This window comes from Oryzias latipes, chromosome 6 (assembly GCF_002234675.1).
Source record: "Oryzias latipes chromosome 6, ASM223467v1".
NCBI classification, from domain to species: Eukaryota; Metazoa; Chordata; class Actinopteri; order Beloniformes; family Adrianichthyidae; genus Oryzias; species Oryzias latipes.
This window is the reverse complement of record NC_019864.2, coordinates 19,699,914-19,715,745: the sequence shown is the minus strand read 5'-3', so window position 1 is coordinate 19,715,745 and position 15,832 is coordinate 19,699,914. Positions and strand designations below refer to the sequence as shown.

The window sequence follows — 15,832 nt, the reverse complement described above, 5'->3', positions numbered from 1 at the left end:
AAATACAACACAAATATTGTTTCAAAAGTAGATATACCAGAAAGAAACCACCAAAACATAAAATTCTCAGCAAACCACCAAGAAAACATTACAGTAAACATATATTTAAGAAAATCAACCATTTTTTTGGAAGAAATATAACATGAACATAAAGCAATACTATAAAAAGGGCGATCAATTGAATAAACTAAATTTTTACTAAAGAAAATGCATTCAAAATATATTAAATACATAATTCTAATATATTCCAAAGAAATTTCTTGTATATTTTCATGCAACAAATAGATTTTCTGTCAGTTTCAATTTAATAATTACTACTGTAATTAATATACCCCCTTTGTCCAGTTTAATTTTTTACTTACTCAAAACAGTATCATTACTACACCAAATTGGTTTTAGAATGGAAATTTATCTACGTTGATTTATATTCAATTTATGTTGACTTGAAGTGAGGTGGCAGTGAATTGTGACCTCGCCCTAGAAAACAACCACATTTGTGGAGAAAGTCCACAATTGGAGGTACAGTGGTATACCGCAGTTCATCTTTCACTGTTTCGCTGTTTTGTGGATTTTTTTTCAGTGCAGTTTTTCTTTTTTACTTTTTTTTACAGCATGCTGAGTTTTGCACCCTGATTGGCTGTACAACTTATCCCCCGTTATGTCTCCTATAGAGAGACCCAGCATGTTCAGTTTGCCAAATCTATATAAATTGTTCATCGTTAATGTTTGTCTTAGAAAAAGTGTATAGTATGTAGTGAGGAGATCTATATCCTTAAAACATCTGTAATCCTACTTTGCAGATTTCACCTATCGCAGGTTATTGTTTTAATAACTAGAAAAATTAGGGATCACTGTACAATGATTGAAAATAATAAAATAAAAAATAAAAGTTTTTTTGTAATAGGAAATTTCTGCATTTCCCACATACCTCTCCAGCAGGCATAGGGTTGAATCCACACTGGTTACAAACAATGTTCTTGCATTCAGTGCAAGTGTTGTAGTTGGGAGGTTGATTGGAGCCAATATTCATCTTGACCTTACACAGCGGGCAGCTGTTCTGACCTTTGTCAGGACTTGTTTGAGCGACTGTTCCCAAGGTTACTGGCTGTGAAGAAGCAGTGTCCTTCTTGTTCTGATGGATTTCATCTGGAATTTTTTCTTGCTCTGCTTTTTGAAATGTCAGTTTTGGCCCTCTTGCAGGTGAGGATTTTGGTGAAATTGGAGGAGTACTTTTGGGAGAAATCTTGGCAGAAGCTTGTGCCGGTGCAGACATTTTACGAGAGATTGGAGGCGTAGTCCGTGAATCTTCTTGAACAGCAGATATCAAACTAGATGCTGAGCTGAAAATAGAGGATCCAAAGCCAAACATTTTTCCACTTATTGATTCTGTTGTTTTAGAGAACTCTTGCCCACCAATAACAGGAGGTTTCCTTGGCTCTTCTGCATGTGCAAAAGGTGAGATCTTGCTGGGTTTTAGGTCAGGTTGATGTGACTCATTAGTTGGTGTCTGATTACCTAATTTCCCCTGAATATCTGTTGAAGTCTTTTGGCCAGCTTGTGGTTCCTCGTGCAGTTGTTTGGTATCCTTGGATGCTAATGGTGCTGCTGCACCTTTTGTTATTTGAGGAGAACCTGGTGCAGAGCTCAACCTCTTTTGAGATGGATCCGGAGATATAGCTTCTTTACCAATACTGGATGTCTGTGATTGCTTTTTAAAGCTTTCCTCTGGACTAGGAGAGGGTATTTTCTTATGAACAGCAGAAGGTGATGTTTTGTTTACTCCAGTCTCTGGTTTTAGAGAAGGTCTTGATGGTTCAGATGCACTGAGAGCTCTTTGCATTTGACAATTCAGACATAACCATTCTTTCACCTGCAAAAAAAAAAAAAAAATCATAAATAAGTATAATGTTTTTTAAAGATAACCTGCCATAACAAATAACTGATAAAACAAAACAAAACAACTGGACATTTTTTTCTTTATCTATTATAAAATAATATTCAGTGAAGTCAAACTTTTCTTAAGAAACAATGTATTTGTGTGTTAATCTGTCAGGTAGCAGAATAACACATCAATACCGGTGCTACTGGAAGAATAAATACCAAAATTTTACAAAGTTATTAATACAACAAAGTTATTGCTTTATGAAATGCATTTTGTGAAATCAGATAAAAAATATAAAATGCCTCTTTTACCTCAGACACATTTGGCATCGGATTAAATCCACATTGATTGCAGACAGTATTCTTGCATTCAGTGCATTGGTTATAGTTGGGAGGATCCTTCGAGCCAAGGTTAAGCTCAGTCTTACATAATGGGCAGGAAGACTGACTTTTCTGAGAAGGATTTTGACCCGCAGCATCTTTCAGAGACTCTCGTGGTCCTTTTTCAACTTTTGCTTGTACCACTGGAGAAGACTTAGGTCGCTGAAGTTCTTCTGTGCTCTTCTCCTGTTCATGTTTCTGAACTGGAGGAGTTTTGACTCCTTTTGCAGCTGACATTTTGGGTGAGACTGGTGGTGTTATTTTGGATCCATCTTGAACCGCTGAGGTTAATAAAGTGGATGCAGAACTAAAGATAGATGATCCAAAGCCAAACATTTTTCCACCTACTGCTTCAGCAGATTTTGCAGCATCAGGCACATTTTGACCCGCAGCATCTTTCAGAGACTCTTGTGGTCCTTTTTCAACTTTTGCTTGTACCAGGTGAGAAGACTTAGGTGGCTGAAGTTCTTCTGTGCTCTTCTCCTGTTCATGTTTCTGAACTGGAGGAGTTTTGACTCCTTTTGCAGCTGACATTTTGGGTGAGACTGGTGGTGTTGTTTTGGATCCATCTTGAACCGCTGAGGTTAACAAAGTGGATGCAGAACTGAAGATAGAAGATCCAAAGCCAAACATTTTTCCACCAACTGCTTCAGCAGATTTTGCATCATCAGGCACAACTTTGGGACCAAAATTTAATAAGCCTCCAGTTGCATGCTCGGAAGTTGATGCCGTGCTACTCTTTCGAGAACCTGCTAAACTTGTTTGGTCTGGTAGTTTCTGAGAATCCTTCGTCTGGCCTTGTTGGGGAGTTCTCTTCTGAGGAGAACCTATTGGTGAGTTTTCCTTGGATTTCACAGATGTTGGAATGTCTTTTTGTTGCGGTGGAGTTTCTTTCTTCCTAGAACTGGCAGGGGCGGAGACTTTATTCGGCGAGGCCTGTAGTTTCATCATGGGGGTTCCTGGAGGCTCAGATGCTCCCAGTGCTCTTTGCATCTGACAGTTGAGACATAACCATTCCTTCACCTATAAAAAAAGTAAAATGTTTTGTTAGATTTAATAGATGTTTTAATGTTCTACTATACTTCTGTTTCATTTTTGTCAAATGGTGAATATTGTCTCTAAGGTTGTGTGTTTTTGTGCATTTCAATTTTCCTACCTCTTTAACATTTGGCATGGGCTGAAATCCACACTGGTTACATACAGTGTTTTTGCACTCGGTGCAGGTGTTGTAGTTGGGACTTTCGTTTGAGTCTACATTAAGTTCCACTTTACAAAGAGGACAGGTAGACTGACTTGCTTTGGGTACAAATGGCAAATCTGGAGTTGTCTTTGGCTTTTCAGATGGAGGTTTTCCATCTTTTGGCAGCCTCTGTGAGGGACCTGTGGGTTGCTGCGATGGCTGGGGTTTCTTTTCTGGTTCTTTTTTCTTCACAGTGGGAGATTTTGAATCTTTCCTGGGAGACATCTTGGGAGAAACCGGCGGAGTCGCTTTAGATTCATCCTGAACTGCTGAAGTAATCAAAGTGGATGCAGAGCTAAAAATGGAGTTTCCAAACCCAAACATTTTTCCAGTCACAGACTCAACAGGCTTTGAAGCATCAGTTTGATTTTTAACATTACCAAAACCAAATAAGCCTCCTGACGATTTAGATTGGACATTTTCCTTCATTTGTGTAGTTGGAACTGCCTGATCTCGTCCTTTCTCTGGTTCCTTCTCATGGTTCTCCAGGGGTGTTTTCTTGGGAGGAGCCGGGCTGGTCTGTTTTTGACTGTCTGATCCTTCCTCCTTGACTGCTTGTGTTGCTCGCATTGATAACTTTGTCTGGGGGGAGCCTGGTATGGATGTCCTCTGAGGCGAAGGTTGTGCTTCAGTCTTTTTAACTTCAAGTGGCATTGAAGGGTTTTTCTGAGGGTCAGTTCCTCCTGCTGCTCGTCTCACTTGACAATTTAAGCAAAGCCACTCCTTACCCTAGAGGTGAAACATAAAAAGAATTGTACATAAATATTAATACAAATACCAAACATATTAATTCATGTAATACAATATATTAATTTCAAAAAGCCACAAAGACCAGCTGTCAGATAAGAAGTTCTTAACAAAACATGCCCACAAATAAGCTTACATGTGAAGAGCGATGGAACTTCATTCTACAAAAGACTTACATAATTTAAGAGAGATCTGGGTGGATTTAGCACATGTTATGTTTATGCACTCCAGCCACATAGGTTTCTTGTTTTGTGAATTTGATAGCAGATATTTCCTATTTGCATACTTTAGTTAAAGTTATAATTTAAATTTTATTTAGTTTTAATAACTTTAAAGTAGCTTATATTTAATGCAAAAGTGCAAAGTAGGATATTAAAGTCTAAGATTTTCTACCATTTGTTTAATATATGTTTAAAAGCTATTATGTATGACCGAAACTACATTTTATATTGCCTTTTAAATAAAAAGGAAAAAAAAATTAGTTTACATCTTTTTTTTTTTTTAAATCAAAGTTTAAAAGCGGGCTAACCTATCTTGATTTGAGTAGTATGAGAAGCTCAATTAGCCTTGAACTGCCCTTGATGAGATACAGTGGCTTTGCATTAAATGACAGAGTCAAGTGTCAAATCCTTTTCGTTTCAGGTAGCCTGAGGGGTTGACCGTGACTATTTATTCTGTGTCTGGTGTTCCCTACAATATCCAAGTAGCACATGCGTGTGTTTGCAAACTCTCTTGTTTTGTAGGTCGCTTGTATTTTAATTACAGGGAAAGACATGTATGTATTTTTAGATCCAAAGGAGTCCTGCAGTTGAGAGGCTAAAACATTGTCATTATATTTAAAAAATAAGGTAACTTAAATAAGAAAAAGCCATTTTCCTGAAATCCTAAATCGAATGGTGAAATAAACGCAACATCAAAAACAGCAACAACAACAAATATCAAAAAGAAAAAAAAGATCCCAACAGTTACTATAATTTAAAGTGTTGGAACAAACAAAATATGCAATTTCTCTGGATGCAAACAAATATTTGTTTGATATAATTAGACTTATTTTAGATTTTCAATGATCAAAGGTTATTCTTATATATTCTAATCTTGTAATCTTTCGAATTTAAATGAACTTCAGGAACTGAATTGAAAACTGAAAATAGAAATACACCGAATTCTGCAACATAACCAATAAAGAAGAAAAGCTTGTTCCAAATAGCTGAAATAGCTCGAAGTTTAAAGGAAAAATGAAATTTTGGATTATACATTTAGATTTTTTTAATGAAAAAACAACACATCTCACCTCTTTGACATTTGGCATGGGGTTAAATCCACACTGGTTACAAACTGTACCCTTGCATTCAGTACACTTGTTGTAGTTGGGGGGATTTTTAGAGCCCACATTCAGCACCATGTTGCATATTGGACAGGTGGACTGGCCTCCCTTTGAAGCATTGTGGGAGACTGTCATCTTTGCAGCCTCTGGCGTAGACGTTTCACTTTTGCTCTGCACTGCAGTTGGAGACTTTGCCTGCTGTTTCTGTTTTCTGTCTTGCTCCGAATCTTGGTCAGTCAACGATTTGGTCTCTTTTGTGGGCTGCATTTTAGGAGAAACTGGTGGTGTGACTTTAGCTTCATCCTGAACAGCAGAGGCTATCAAGGTAGAGGCAGAGCTAAAAATGGAGGAACCAAAACCGAACATCTTCCCAGTCATGGAGTCCTCTGCCTTTGGGGGTTCAGTTTTAGCACCAGTAAAACCAAACAAACCCCCTGATTCCTGCTGAGGACCTTTTGCTGCCCCACCTTGTTTTAGTCCAGTCTGACTAGTCTGTTGTGGTTGCTGAGAACCTCCTTTCCTCTGAGTGTTAGGAGTAGTTTTCTGAGCAGGCGGCCCTGGACTTGGATGTTTTGGGTTTTGTGGCGCTTTAGCAGCTCCATCTTTGGCTGGCCCATTTGTTGTTTTAGACTGCACTTTCTGAGGTGAACCTGGCACTGATGTTCCTTTTCTGGCAGGTTCAGTTTGCTTTTGTGGAGCAGAAACTGTGTTAGGTGAGGTTTTTTTTGTAGAAGGTCCTGGTGACAAAGAAGCTCCCTGAGCCCTCTGTACTTGGCAGGTAAGACAAAGCCACTCCTGATCCTATAAGAAAGTTAGAAAAACAGACATACAGATTAATATATTTAAATTAAAAATAGAAACTACATCATCTAAAATTAGAACATCAAAGGCCCACTCCGATGAAGAAAAATTAGTTTTTGGTGTTTTTAAAATGTTCTTGTGGCATTTTTTCTGATGGAGGACAATTTAAAGAAGATTGGGCTTAAATTGCATTTCTGAGTATTTGTTTATTCAAATCGTTGTGAATCAGGAGCAGACAAAAAATGTTGTTTGAAAATCTGCTGGGTGATGCGTGCACTTGTAGACAAATAGATCCATGTACCTCTTCGTATTCCTCATCTGAGCGCCCATGTGGAGCTCTATACGACTATTTAGCTCCATTATTGCTCACCATTTATGTTGCACCAATAATGTTAGGCTGGGGGTGTGAGGGGCATAAGCTAGTGGGAGAGAGCGTACACACATAGCTCTCAGTTAGGAGTGACGGGAAGGGGGACTGGGTTGCTCTGTGCCAACAGTCCCACCCACAACTCAGAGGCGAATTTCTTATGAACTATTGCTGCTGTACAAAAAAGAAAATGACAGTTTTTTTGCTTTGTTTTTATTTTATTTTAAAAACTCCATAATTATAATTAAAAGACCACTGGCAACGCTTTGAAAATGAATCAAAAGATGATCGGAGTGGGACTTTAAATGACAATAATAGTTGTTAACCATATATTAGATTTGACAAAACTTTTAAGATTTATATACAAGGAAACTTAAGTCAAAACTCTAACTCTGGTATGTTAATGATATGAGGAGCTTTACTTACATCAGAGTCAGGAGGACTGAAGCCGCACAAGCTGCACACCTCACTTTTGCACTGTGTGCACGTTCTGTGGTTTGGGGGCTCCTTGCTGTGCACATTGAGTTCTGTTGTGTTACACACAGGACACCGCGGTTGAGCTTTTGACTGAGATCTGGCGTTGGTTGCTGCTCCGGACGACTTTAGGTCAGGTGTACCTGCTCGCTTTACCTCGTGCTGTTTATCAGAGGGCGGCTGCTGAGGCGCTGCCCTGATGGCTTCTTTTTCCGGCCCCACCTTAGATGAAGTCTGTTGTTGCTGCCCCACTTGTGCCCCAACCTTTGTTTCCCCTTGTGCTCCTGTCTTTGTAGAATCTTTTTGCTGCACACCAGCTTTTGAAGGATTTTGCTGCATGTTAGGTTTGGGTGACACCTTTGTAGATTCTGCTTGTATTCCACTCTTAGCCGCAGCTTGTTGTTGACCTCCAGGCTTAGCAGAACCTTGCTGCTGTGGAGCCTTGGGCTGCTTTGGGAGAGGCTCTGTCCCTGTATTCGAGCTCTGTGCTTGCCCCACAGGCTTGCTTTTGGGTTCAGTCTGTTTATCTCTGTGCAGCTGTGGTGGTCCTTGTTTTGAAGTAGGTTGGGACTTTTGCATAGAGGGTCCCTGGCCTGGTTTTTGGAAGCTTTGCTGTTGCTGAGAGTCTTTGCCAGGACCTCCTCCAGGCTGCTGTTTCTTGTCTCCCTCTCCATCATCTCCGAACAAGCCAAACTTATTCACAGCCGAAGACACAGCACTCAAGGGGTTAGCCCCACTAAGAAACTTGGAAGAGAACATAGCTGGGTCGTCTTCCTCCTCCTCCTCCTCCTCCTCACCAGTGCTGGAATCTAAGGAACTGTCAGAGTCAGAGGAAAAGCCTTCCCCCCTCTGCACTGCACCTCCGGCAGAGGCGTGGGCTGGAGCCGCACCTGTGGAGAGGGCATCTATGGCCCCTCTGCTGCTGCTTGTGCTGCTGCCGCTGCTGCTGCTCCCAGGGCTCTCCTCAGGTTCAGCATCTACATCTGACTTCCTAAATGCAAACACACACAAGAAAGAGGGAGATGAAACAGACTTGTAAGAAACTGTGGCACCAGGTTATTTTCCTTAATGTCAAGTAATTTTGATAGAAGATGCACATCTTTACAGCTTTTTTTTGTTTTCTCAGACAATGAAGTAAAAAAAAAAAAAGAGAACACTCTTGTGGGGCAAAATAATCCCCGGTGCACTGACTGTTGCTTGGAGGACCATGAAGATTGCATGTGACGCTCTAATGATCACGCACAGTTTTCAGAGAATCTACTGATCCGTGTGCAAGAAAGGGTGAGGGACGGCTCCTAATAAAGCCAGCTTCCACAAACCTGCCTCAAACCACGTTTCAATGGATTTCACGGCCCACAAAATTGCGACGTGAATTCCTTTCCCTACGAAATGACTCGATGATCACGTTCCAAGTGGTGCAGACTGTCAAGGGGCGAGAAATTTCCCTGCAGGACATGTTTTCCAGCAGCAAGACAAGTAAACACAGGAAAACCTGAACCTCTGACTGAGGGCCTTCAAAATAAAGCGTATTTATTGTGAAAAAGCAGCATTCAGGAGATCACAGGTCTACAACTAAACAGTTACAGCTGGATTGATTTTTTTTTTTTTTTTGCCATAGGAGAGTGCTTCATATATGGGCTGATCCCACATTTCCACAGATGTACATCCTGTCAGAGAGAACACTATTTCAGAACGGACAGTCTGCACAAGCTGATCGCAGGTTTTTTAGCCCAAGAGTGGAGGGTTAGAATAAAAATAAAATTGAAAAATAAGACGGAAGGGTAAGAGCAGTTTGTTTGTCCTTGACCATGTGCCTCCTCAGAGGCAGAAATAGCCGAAATGTTTGCAAATCTTATTCGAAAAGAAAAAGCAACCTTCAGCGGCGAAGATGCGAAGCAAAACCCCTGTCATCCTTGTAATTTCACGCCATCCACGCTTATCTCCCCGCTCCCCCTCCCTCCCTCCCCTGCCGAAGCCGAGCATCCTTCACCCTCTACGGTCACAATGTCAAACGCCCAAACCGCGACGATCAGAAGCAAGCCGGTGGAGAAAGTACCGTTTCTAGTGGCTCGTCGGGGTCCCCATCCTCCCCACAGCTCTGCGTTTACACCCGCTCCGAGTCCGTGCGTCTGTCGCCGCGGGATGGGGGGCACGCAGGGCAGCAGCTCCAGAGCGAACAGCCCTGCACTCCGCCTCCTACCCTGGTGCGCATGCGCCGCATCTGACAGGTGATCACGATAAATATCACGCACGGAAATTGAAATTAAAGGGACAAGCGATTTATATCCCCCACCCACCCATCCCGCTCCCATAGTCACGTGCAACGACAACTGAGGGATTTACCCCCCTGATCCTGACAGACTGCGCACATCTGCACTGGATAAGTGCGCCGTGTGAATTTGATGGTCGTGAGGAGTCAGGCTGAGCCAGGAGAAATGAGGACTCAAATCAGATCACAACCTGAACTTTTTCACGAGCATTTTCCATCCGTGATCATTTGTATATGATTATAAATCAATAACATCTGCTGAGGCACTTAGTGCTCTATATTTGTGAATTGATTATAGATCTACTGTCTTTTGATTCTATGCATGTTCTTTCCACTTGCAGGCCAGGACTATATTAGGTGGTCTGAGTGGAGCCTCTTTTATTATTATTATTATAGGGACGTTTTAATCTCTCTGATCAAATAAAATGAAATGAAGTATCTTGCAGGTTTGCCGACATATCTTATTTCACACCTCATTCTGACTTTATTAAGTACCACCCTCAAGTGGTTTAGATAAAAAAAAGAAAAAATAGCAATGCACTCAAAAGCCTTTGCTGTTTTCCCTTTTCTGCTTCTTTTACCTGTTGCCTGTGCATTTATAAAAGCAAAGAATTTGGATCACAAACTGCACACAAGCTCTAAAGGAAGAAGAAGAAAAAACCCCGAACAGAGCAATTTGGATCAGATTGATCTACTTTTCCTGAAGTATTTCTGCAGGATATATTAATCTGAATCACCAGAGCAGCACCAACCTGGCCATCAAGATCTACCACCATGCCTCTTTTAGTTTTCCCTCCTTGTTGTTATAAAATAGCATTTTTCCCCACAAAGGATTAAATATTTGAAACAAATAAACTAATTAAGGAAAAAAACGACATACTCAATGCTTGATTCAATGTTAAATGATTCACCTTAATATTCAAGTAGTACAATCTAAAATTTTCTTTTCATTTTTTTCCAATGATTTAAACATTTCCGTTTAATTTCCAGTGATGATTCAAGCATCCTTTCATGTCCTAACACTCACATTCAGATTAACACAATGCTGATAAATACAGAGGCAATGTGTGGCAAGCAGGGAGTGAGATGTGTGGGAAGAATGGAGAGCAAATGTTATGTGGGCGTGAGGAAGAGTTACGTCATGTGTGATTCGTGAGCACCAGAATCGCTTCTCTTTGAAAAGCACCGCATTTGGCTTCGCTGCACACATGCACACCAACACCCACATGCCTGCAGACAGCACCACACACTTAAGGTTGCACAGCTTTTTGCACATTCTCCTGATTTTAATTCACCTCCCGCAAACCCTTATCCTATACTTAATCAACTCAATTTATATTTTAGCGCTAAACTCTAACGGGAGCTTAGAAATGACCTTTCAGAACAGCAGAGTGGAAGGCCATTCCAAATGAAGGGATCGTACATTTTATTTTAATCAGTGTTATCCTTGTCATTAAAGGTCTTAGGCAAGACCCTTCGGGCTACTGCCTACCTATGTAGCCACAGTGGGGGCTGGGTCTCCCTGTGCCTGCCCCCAACCCAGATAAAATACAAGAGGGGCATCTGGCATAAAAATCTCTGCCAAACCAAATTTGTGGATCAGTAAAAAAAGATGATTTGCAGTGTCGACTCCTTGGCAATGCTCAAAGGTGAACAACAACAACAGTTCTTTTAGCTGAGGTGCTTTCAATATATTGCTTTTGTTGTTTTTGCGGCACTTAAAGAAAGTTTTTTTGATCATGCCTTAATTGTTGTCGATAATGATGCTATAACAGACTCAAAATTTGATTTTTTGAGCTGCACTCCTTGTCCCCATAATCTCACCTAGCATGTGTTATAAAGAACCTGCTAAAGGGGCATTATTGAACAAGTTTAGCATAGAGTGTTCGATTTGGACAGTTGGCAAAGCAGTGAAAATCTCCCGAATCTTGCTCCAGGCTTTTTCTTTCACAGCTCTATTCTGATACATGATATATGCTATTTGTTTGATTTACATCCTACTTCACAAGGGAGATGAGTTTGTCAGCTAACAACATTATGTAACATCCTACAACAGCAGGCTGTCACCAGATGTGGTACTGACATATTTTCTTTTGATGGTATGCATGCGAGTCTACATGCAGTTACTCACACTCTTTACCTTTGCATTTGTAATTTTTCTTTTGAGTTTTTTATTATAACAAAATATTAGATAGAGTTTTGTCTGTCTTGTAAATCATAAAAATGAGCAGCTTAGTATTTTTTGTTGTTGTTTTAGAGCAAACAGAGTTTCGGTTGATGAGATGCTAGATACAATTTTACACCAATGAATAGTAAAATGTGTTTTAAGATGTTCCCTGCCTGCTGTCAAGTCTCATTAGTATTCACAATAGAGAGAAAAGCCTCCTAAAAAAAGTTTGTTTCTTATTATTGTCATTCTAGCTACAGTATGTATTCATAAATACACAATTGTTTAAAATGTATTAAAGAAGTGTTTGGTCATGTCTTTTTAGGGTGGGATTTTAAAGATATTATGTAGATGGAGGTTATATTATCAGTAGATACTAGCTCCCCTTAGATTTAAGTCCTATAGATTTAGTTTGCAACATCTGGCACAGGAAGAAAGGAAAGACTGTTTTATACAGACAAAACACAGTATTCACAAGAGACTTGCTCCTAAGAACCATTAGCTTCAGAACTTGCCATGCATGGCTGTGGATTGTAGGAGAAAGCTAGAGTGCATGCATGCAGAGATCCCACACATTCTATAAGACAAGCTCCAGAAAGATTTTTATTTGTGTTGACTTCACTGTTATACCACCATTTCAAATTCTTATCCATAGAATTTGGGGCATCAATGTTATGTTTATTAGTTGAGTGTTTTTACACTTAAAATAAGGATCCTTTTCTTCTTCAACTCATGTCCTGGGGTTCTGATTCTATTCAACAAAGCTCATTTTAGATCTTATTTCAGAAAAGTCAAGCTGAAAGTTGATTTCTCTTAGGAGAAGCTGATTCAATGTGCTTATTGGGAAAAACAGTGAGTACAGAAGTCCAGCATCATGCAAAAATGTTTACACATGGAAGTCATTCATTAAGCGAACACTTGGCAGACCTCAACTCTGCTGATTCGCTGCTGACGTGGCTGGGAGGTTGGATCATGCAGACATGCAAAACAACGGGAAGTACATAAAACACAGCCTAGATTTAGCCAGAATGCATCTTATTCTTTTTTAGAGTCTTAAAGGTGAGAAACACTTTGGAAAATTTAAATGCCAAGGATCAAACCCCTGCTTTCATTGTTGGTTGGCAACATTTCTGGTGCCTGTTCTTGTTTTTGCTTTCCTCACATTGTTAGCAGATTTTATGAGACAGCTGACAGCCCACTCCTACAGCCTTCTTTGTTGCTTATATATCGTAATGCATAAGAAAGACTTACTTAAAAACACTTTTGTTCTTCTCTACGGAGCTGCACCTAATTTGACGGCCCACACACCCATTTTTCTATCTGTCTCTAAATGTTTCTCAATGTGACTTCCCTCTGAGAAAACAAAGTCAAACAAACAAACAAGGAATCCAAAATTGGTGCTTATTTTCATTTTAATTAAGCTGATGGAGTGGAACATCATGCCGTCTGACATTTTCAATCTTCTTTATAGAGTCTAATGGGGCAGACTTCTACAACAATACCAAGCTTTTAACTCAGTTTTCAGTTTTTTTACCGCAGTTTGCAAAGAACACAAATACACACCTCTGACGTTGACCCTTCAGGAAGGCAAAGCAGTTTTTTTTGGGCATGGTTCCCTCAGGAGCAGTGCCGTTGGGCTGTGGAGCTGTAACCTGCATGGAGATGTATTCCTGTCCTCTCCTGGTCTCTTTGCCTAATGTTTTTTCAGGGCCTCCTGGTAATCTATACAGTAACCTGATCACACATTCTTTGCCAGTGTCATTAAATTTACATATCTATCATGAGAGTGGGGTAATAAGCACACACCATACTCTGGATGGGACCAGGAAATCAGGAAAATGCCCAAAATATGAATAAATATAAACTGACTGGCGATTTGGCCTTGATGGATTTTATTTTTCTGAACATGCAGCTAACTAGCAACTTAGAAAATCCAGCCTCTGCACATTTGTGGTTTGTTGTGCATTTCTGAAGGTACTGCTTTTCTCACTTAGCATCTTTCTAGACTAGAGCTTTGCTCAGGTCCGTTCAGCCACCCAGTCCTTTTTCCTGATGAGTGACCGCTGCTATCTACGTACTAAAAATACTCTTAAAGAAACAGCGCCAACAAGACATCAGTGCAATCTTATCGACTGCTCTCAATGTTCTTATCTCAATTCTTTCCCCCGGCCAGCTCCTCCGCCTGATCCCACCGATTGGGAGAATATTCAGGTTAACATGGTTCACGTCCTCCAAATATTACAAGTCAGTGGAAAGGGTATCACTGCAGATCAGAGACAGAATGGAAAAAAGTAAATGCATGAAAAGGAAATTAAACCTGGCAGTCCATTAAAACTTTTCACGTGACTGGAAATAGGTATCCTGAATTGAGAAAAAATATAAAGATGAATTCATGTGTGAGAGCGTTTTATGAAGAGAGGAATGGAGAGAAAATGTTGAGTCAGTCATGCCTTCTCGTGGGCAAACAGAGCAGAGCTGTTTCTACTTTAATGCTAATGTAGGCTTTTATTGGAGCTGGCAAATGCCTAAAGTAAGAATGTCTGGACCGCTATTGCTCCAGTGTCAGACATATTTTATCATCAGCAGGGCTCTCCAGCAATGGAAAGTGGATATATTTCATCTGCACTCTGTTTGGAGCACTGCTGCTGACTAGTAAACAACCCTCTGCAACACGAATTCCACATATTTATTTAGCCAACCACTGAACAAACTAAATAACACTCGTGCTATGGACATCAGAATGTTTGAACTCCAGTGATAATGTCTAGACAGCAGGCTTTATATAATTGAAGAGGTGTAAAAGAAGAAGGGGTTTTAGACTACCCTGTAAAATTGTCAGTGTAGTGTGGGAAATAAAATTGGTATGAGATACAAAACATCCAAAAATTGCTTTAGTTTATTTTAAGATGTTTTGTTTGCTTCATGAAATCTATATGCAAAATAAACTATTAAATAAAACAAGTTCTCAGCCATATCTCAATATTTTCTAAGGTGCCAGCCGTCAAGAGGGCATCACATTCTGGTGTGCATTTCATTGAGGAGTTATACTCCAATATCACCTTCACTGGCACCTTTACGGTGCAGGACTGCTGAGCAACAAGAAAACGGTTCCACCTGGCCTCTGTGTGTGCACACCTGCACGGGACTGTGCCCGTCTGAGTGCTCATGTGTTTGATTGTTTATGCAGGTTACACTCAACCTGCCCAGGGAGAGGATCCATTCTCTCATCAAATATTCACCAGCAACCACAGGCAGGCTCCCAGCTGGCTGCTGCTATAATATGTGCACATTGTTGGTTCCTGATGTTTAACAAAAAAATTGCTGACTTTTTGAAAATCATTTTCAGCTTCATATCGTGGAATGAAGGAACGTGTGTTGAACAAAACGTATGTGTTAATGCACGTTTTATGAATAAAACATTTACTTATGACTTGATAATGACAAAGAAAAATATTGTCTATCTTCCGCTGGATGCACTTCCCTCTCTTTTTGGGTTTGTATGATACTTTAAACACAAATGCTTTGGTTAACAGCAGGTAAGAAAATACCCATCAAAAAACTTATAAATGATTTCTGAAGTTTTTGTATTTTTAGTTTGTATTTTTTTACTGTTGCAGGTTTTTTGGGGGGTTACAGAGTCTTAATCTTTGAAACGGAACACTAAAGAAAAAATCTAATTCATTCCTTCACAATTTATTAGAGCTGCAAGGACTTTTTGAAAAAGGTTTCTGGAAATGTCATTGAGCGGAAACAATCTGCTTAAGTCTTCGAATTAGATCAGTCAAGCAAATCCTTACTCTCTCCCGGATAATTCTTTTTTTCACACTTCAAACATCTGTTGATATCATACAGACATAAGCAGCGTCACTCACTTTTTATCCAGCAGCCTTTCAATTAATGTACATAGGGTAAAGGATTTCCTTGTCCCTTGTTTCTGTCATGTCTTATCTCGTCAGTGCAGTCGAGAAAAGCTGTGTGTTTCATCTTCATCATGCAAAAATGACCACTTGTTGTGTGTGATTTCCTACGACTAAGCCAATTTCCCTTTGCTCGAGTTTAACGTCACAGAAGCAGAGTTTTAGCGTGTAATCCGTTTTCGTTTTTCCATGTCCTTGTATTTTTTTCAACTTATTTTCATAGGAAAGTTTCATTTTGCAGACATTCAGCAACATATAGTATTC

At 40.0% G+C, this 15,832-nt stretch overlaps 1 protein-coding gene across 4 annotated transcripts in view; it reads right to left on the bottom strand.

Moving 5' to 3' along the window:
• Positions 1-9,512, bottom strand: part of LOC105354233 (protein piccolo-like) — a 57,220-nt gene extending 47,708 nt beyond the window's left edge. For all 4 annotated transcript variants that reach the window (XM_011476204.3, XM_011476207.3, XM_011476206.3 and 1 more), the window contains exons 1-6: positions 9,272-9,512; positions 7,168-8,206; positions 5,541-6,374; positions 3,419-4,231; positions 2,194-3,285; positions 929-1,870 (exon numbers count right to left, since the gene is read on the bottom strand). In XM_011476204.3, the coding sequence (XP_011474506.2) occupies positions 929-1,870; positions 2,194-3,285; positions 3,419-4,231; positions 5,541-6,374; positions 7,168-7,974 (4,488 nt within the window). In that variant the 5' untranslated portion in view covers positions 7,975-8,206; positions 9,272-9,512. The remainder of the gene's footprint in view (positions 1-928; positions 1,871-2,193; positions 3,286-3,418; positions 4,232-5,540; positions 6,375-7,167; positions 8,207-9,271) is intronic.
• Between the last annotated feature and the right edge of the window lie 6,320 nt (positions 9,513-15,832).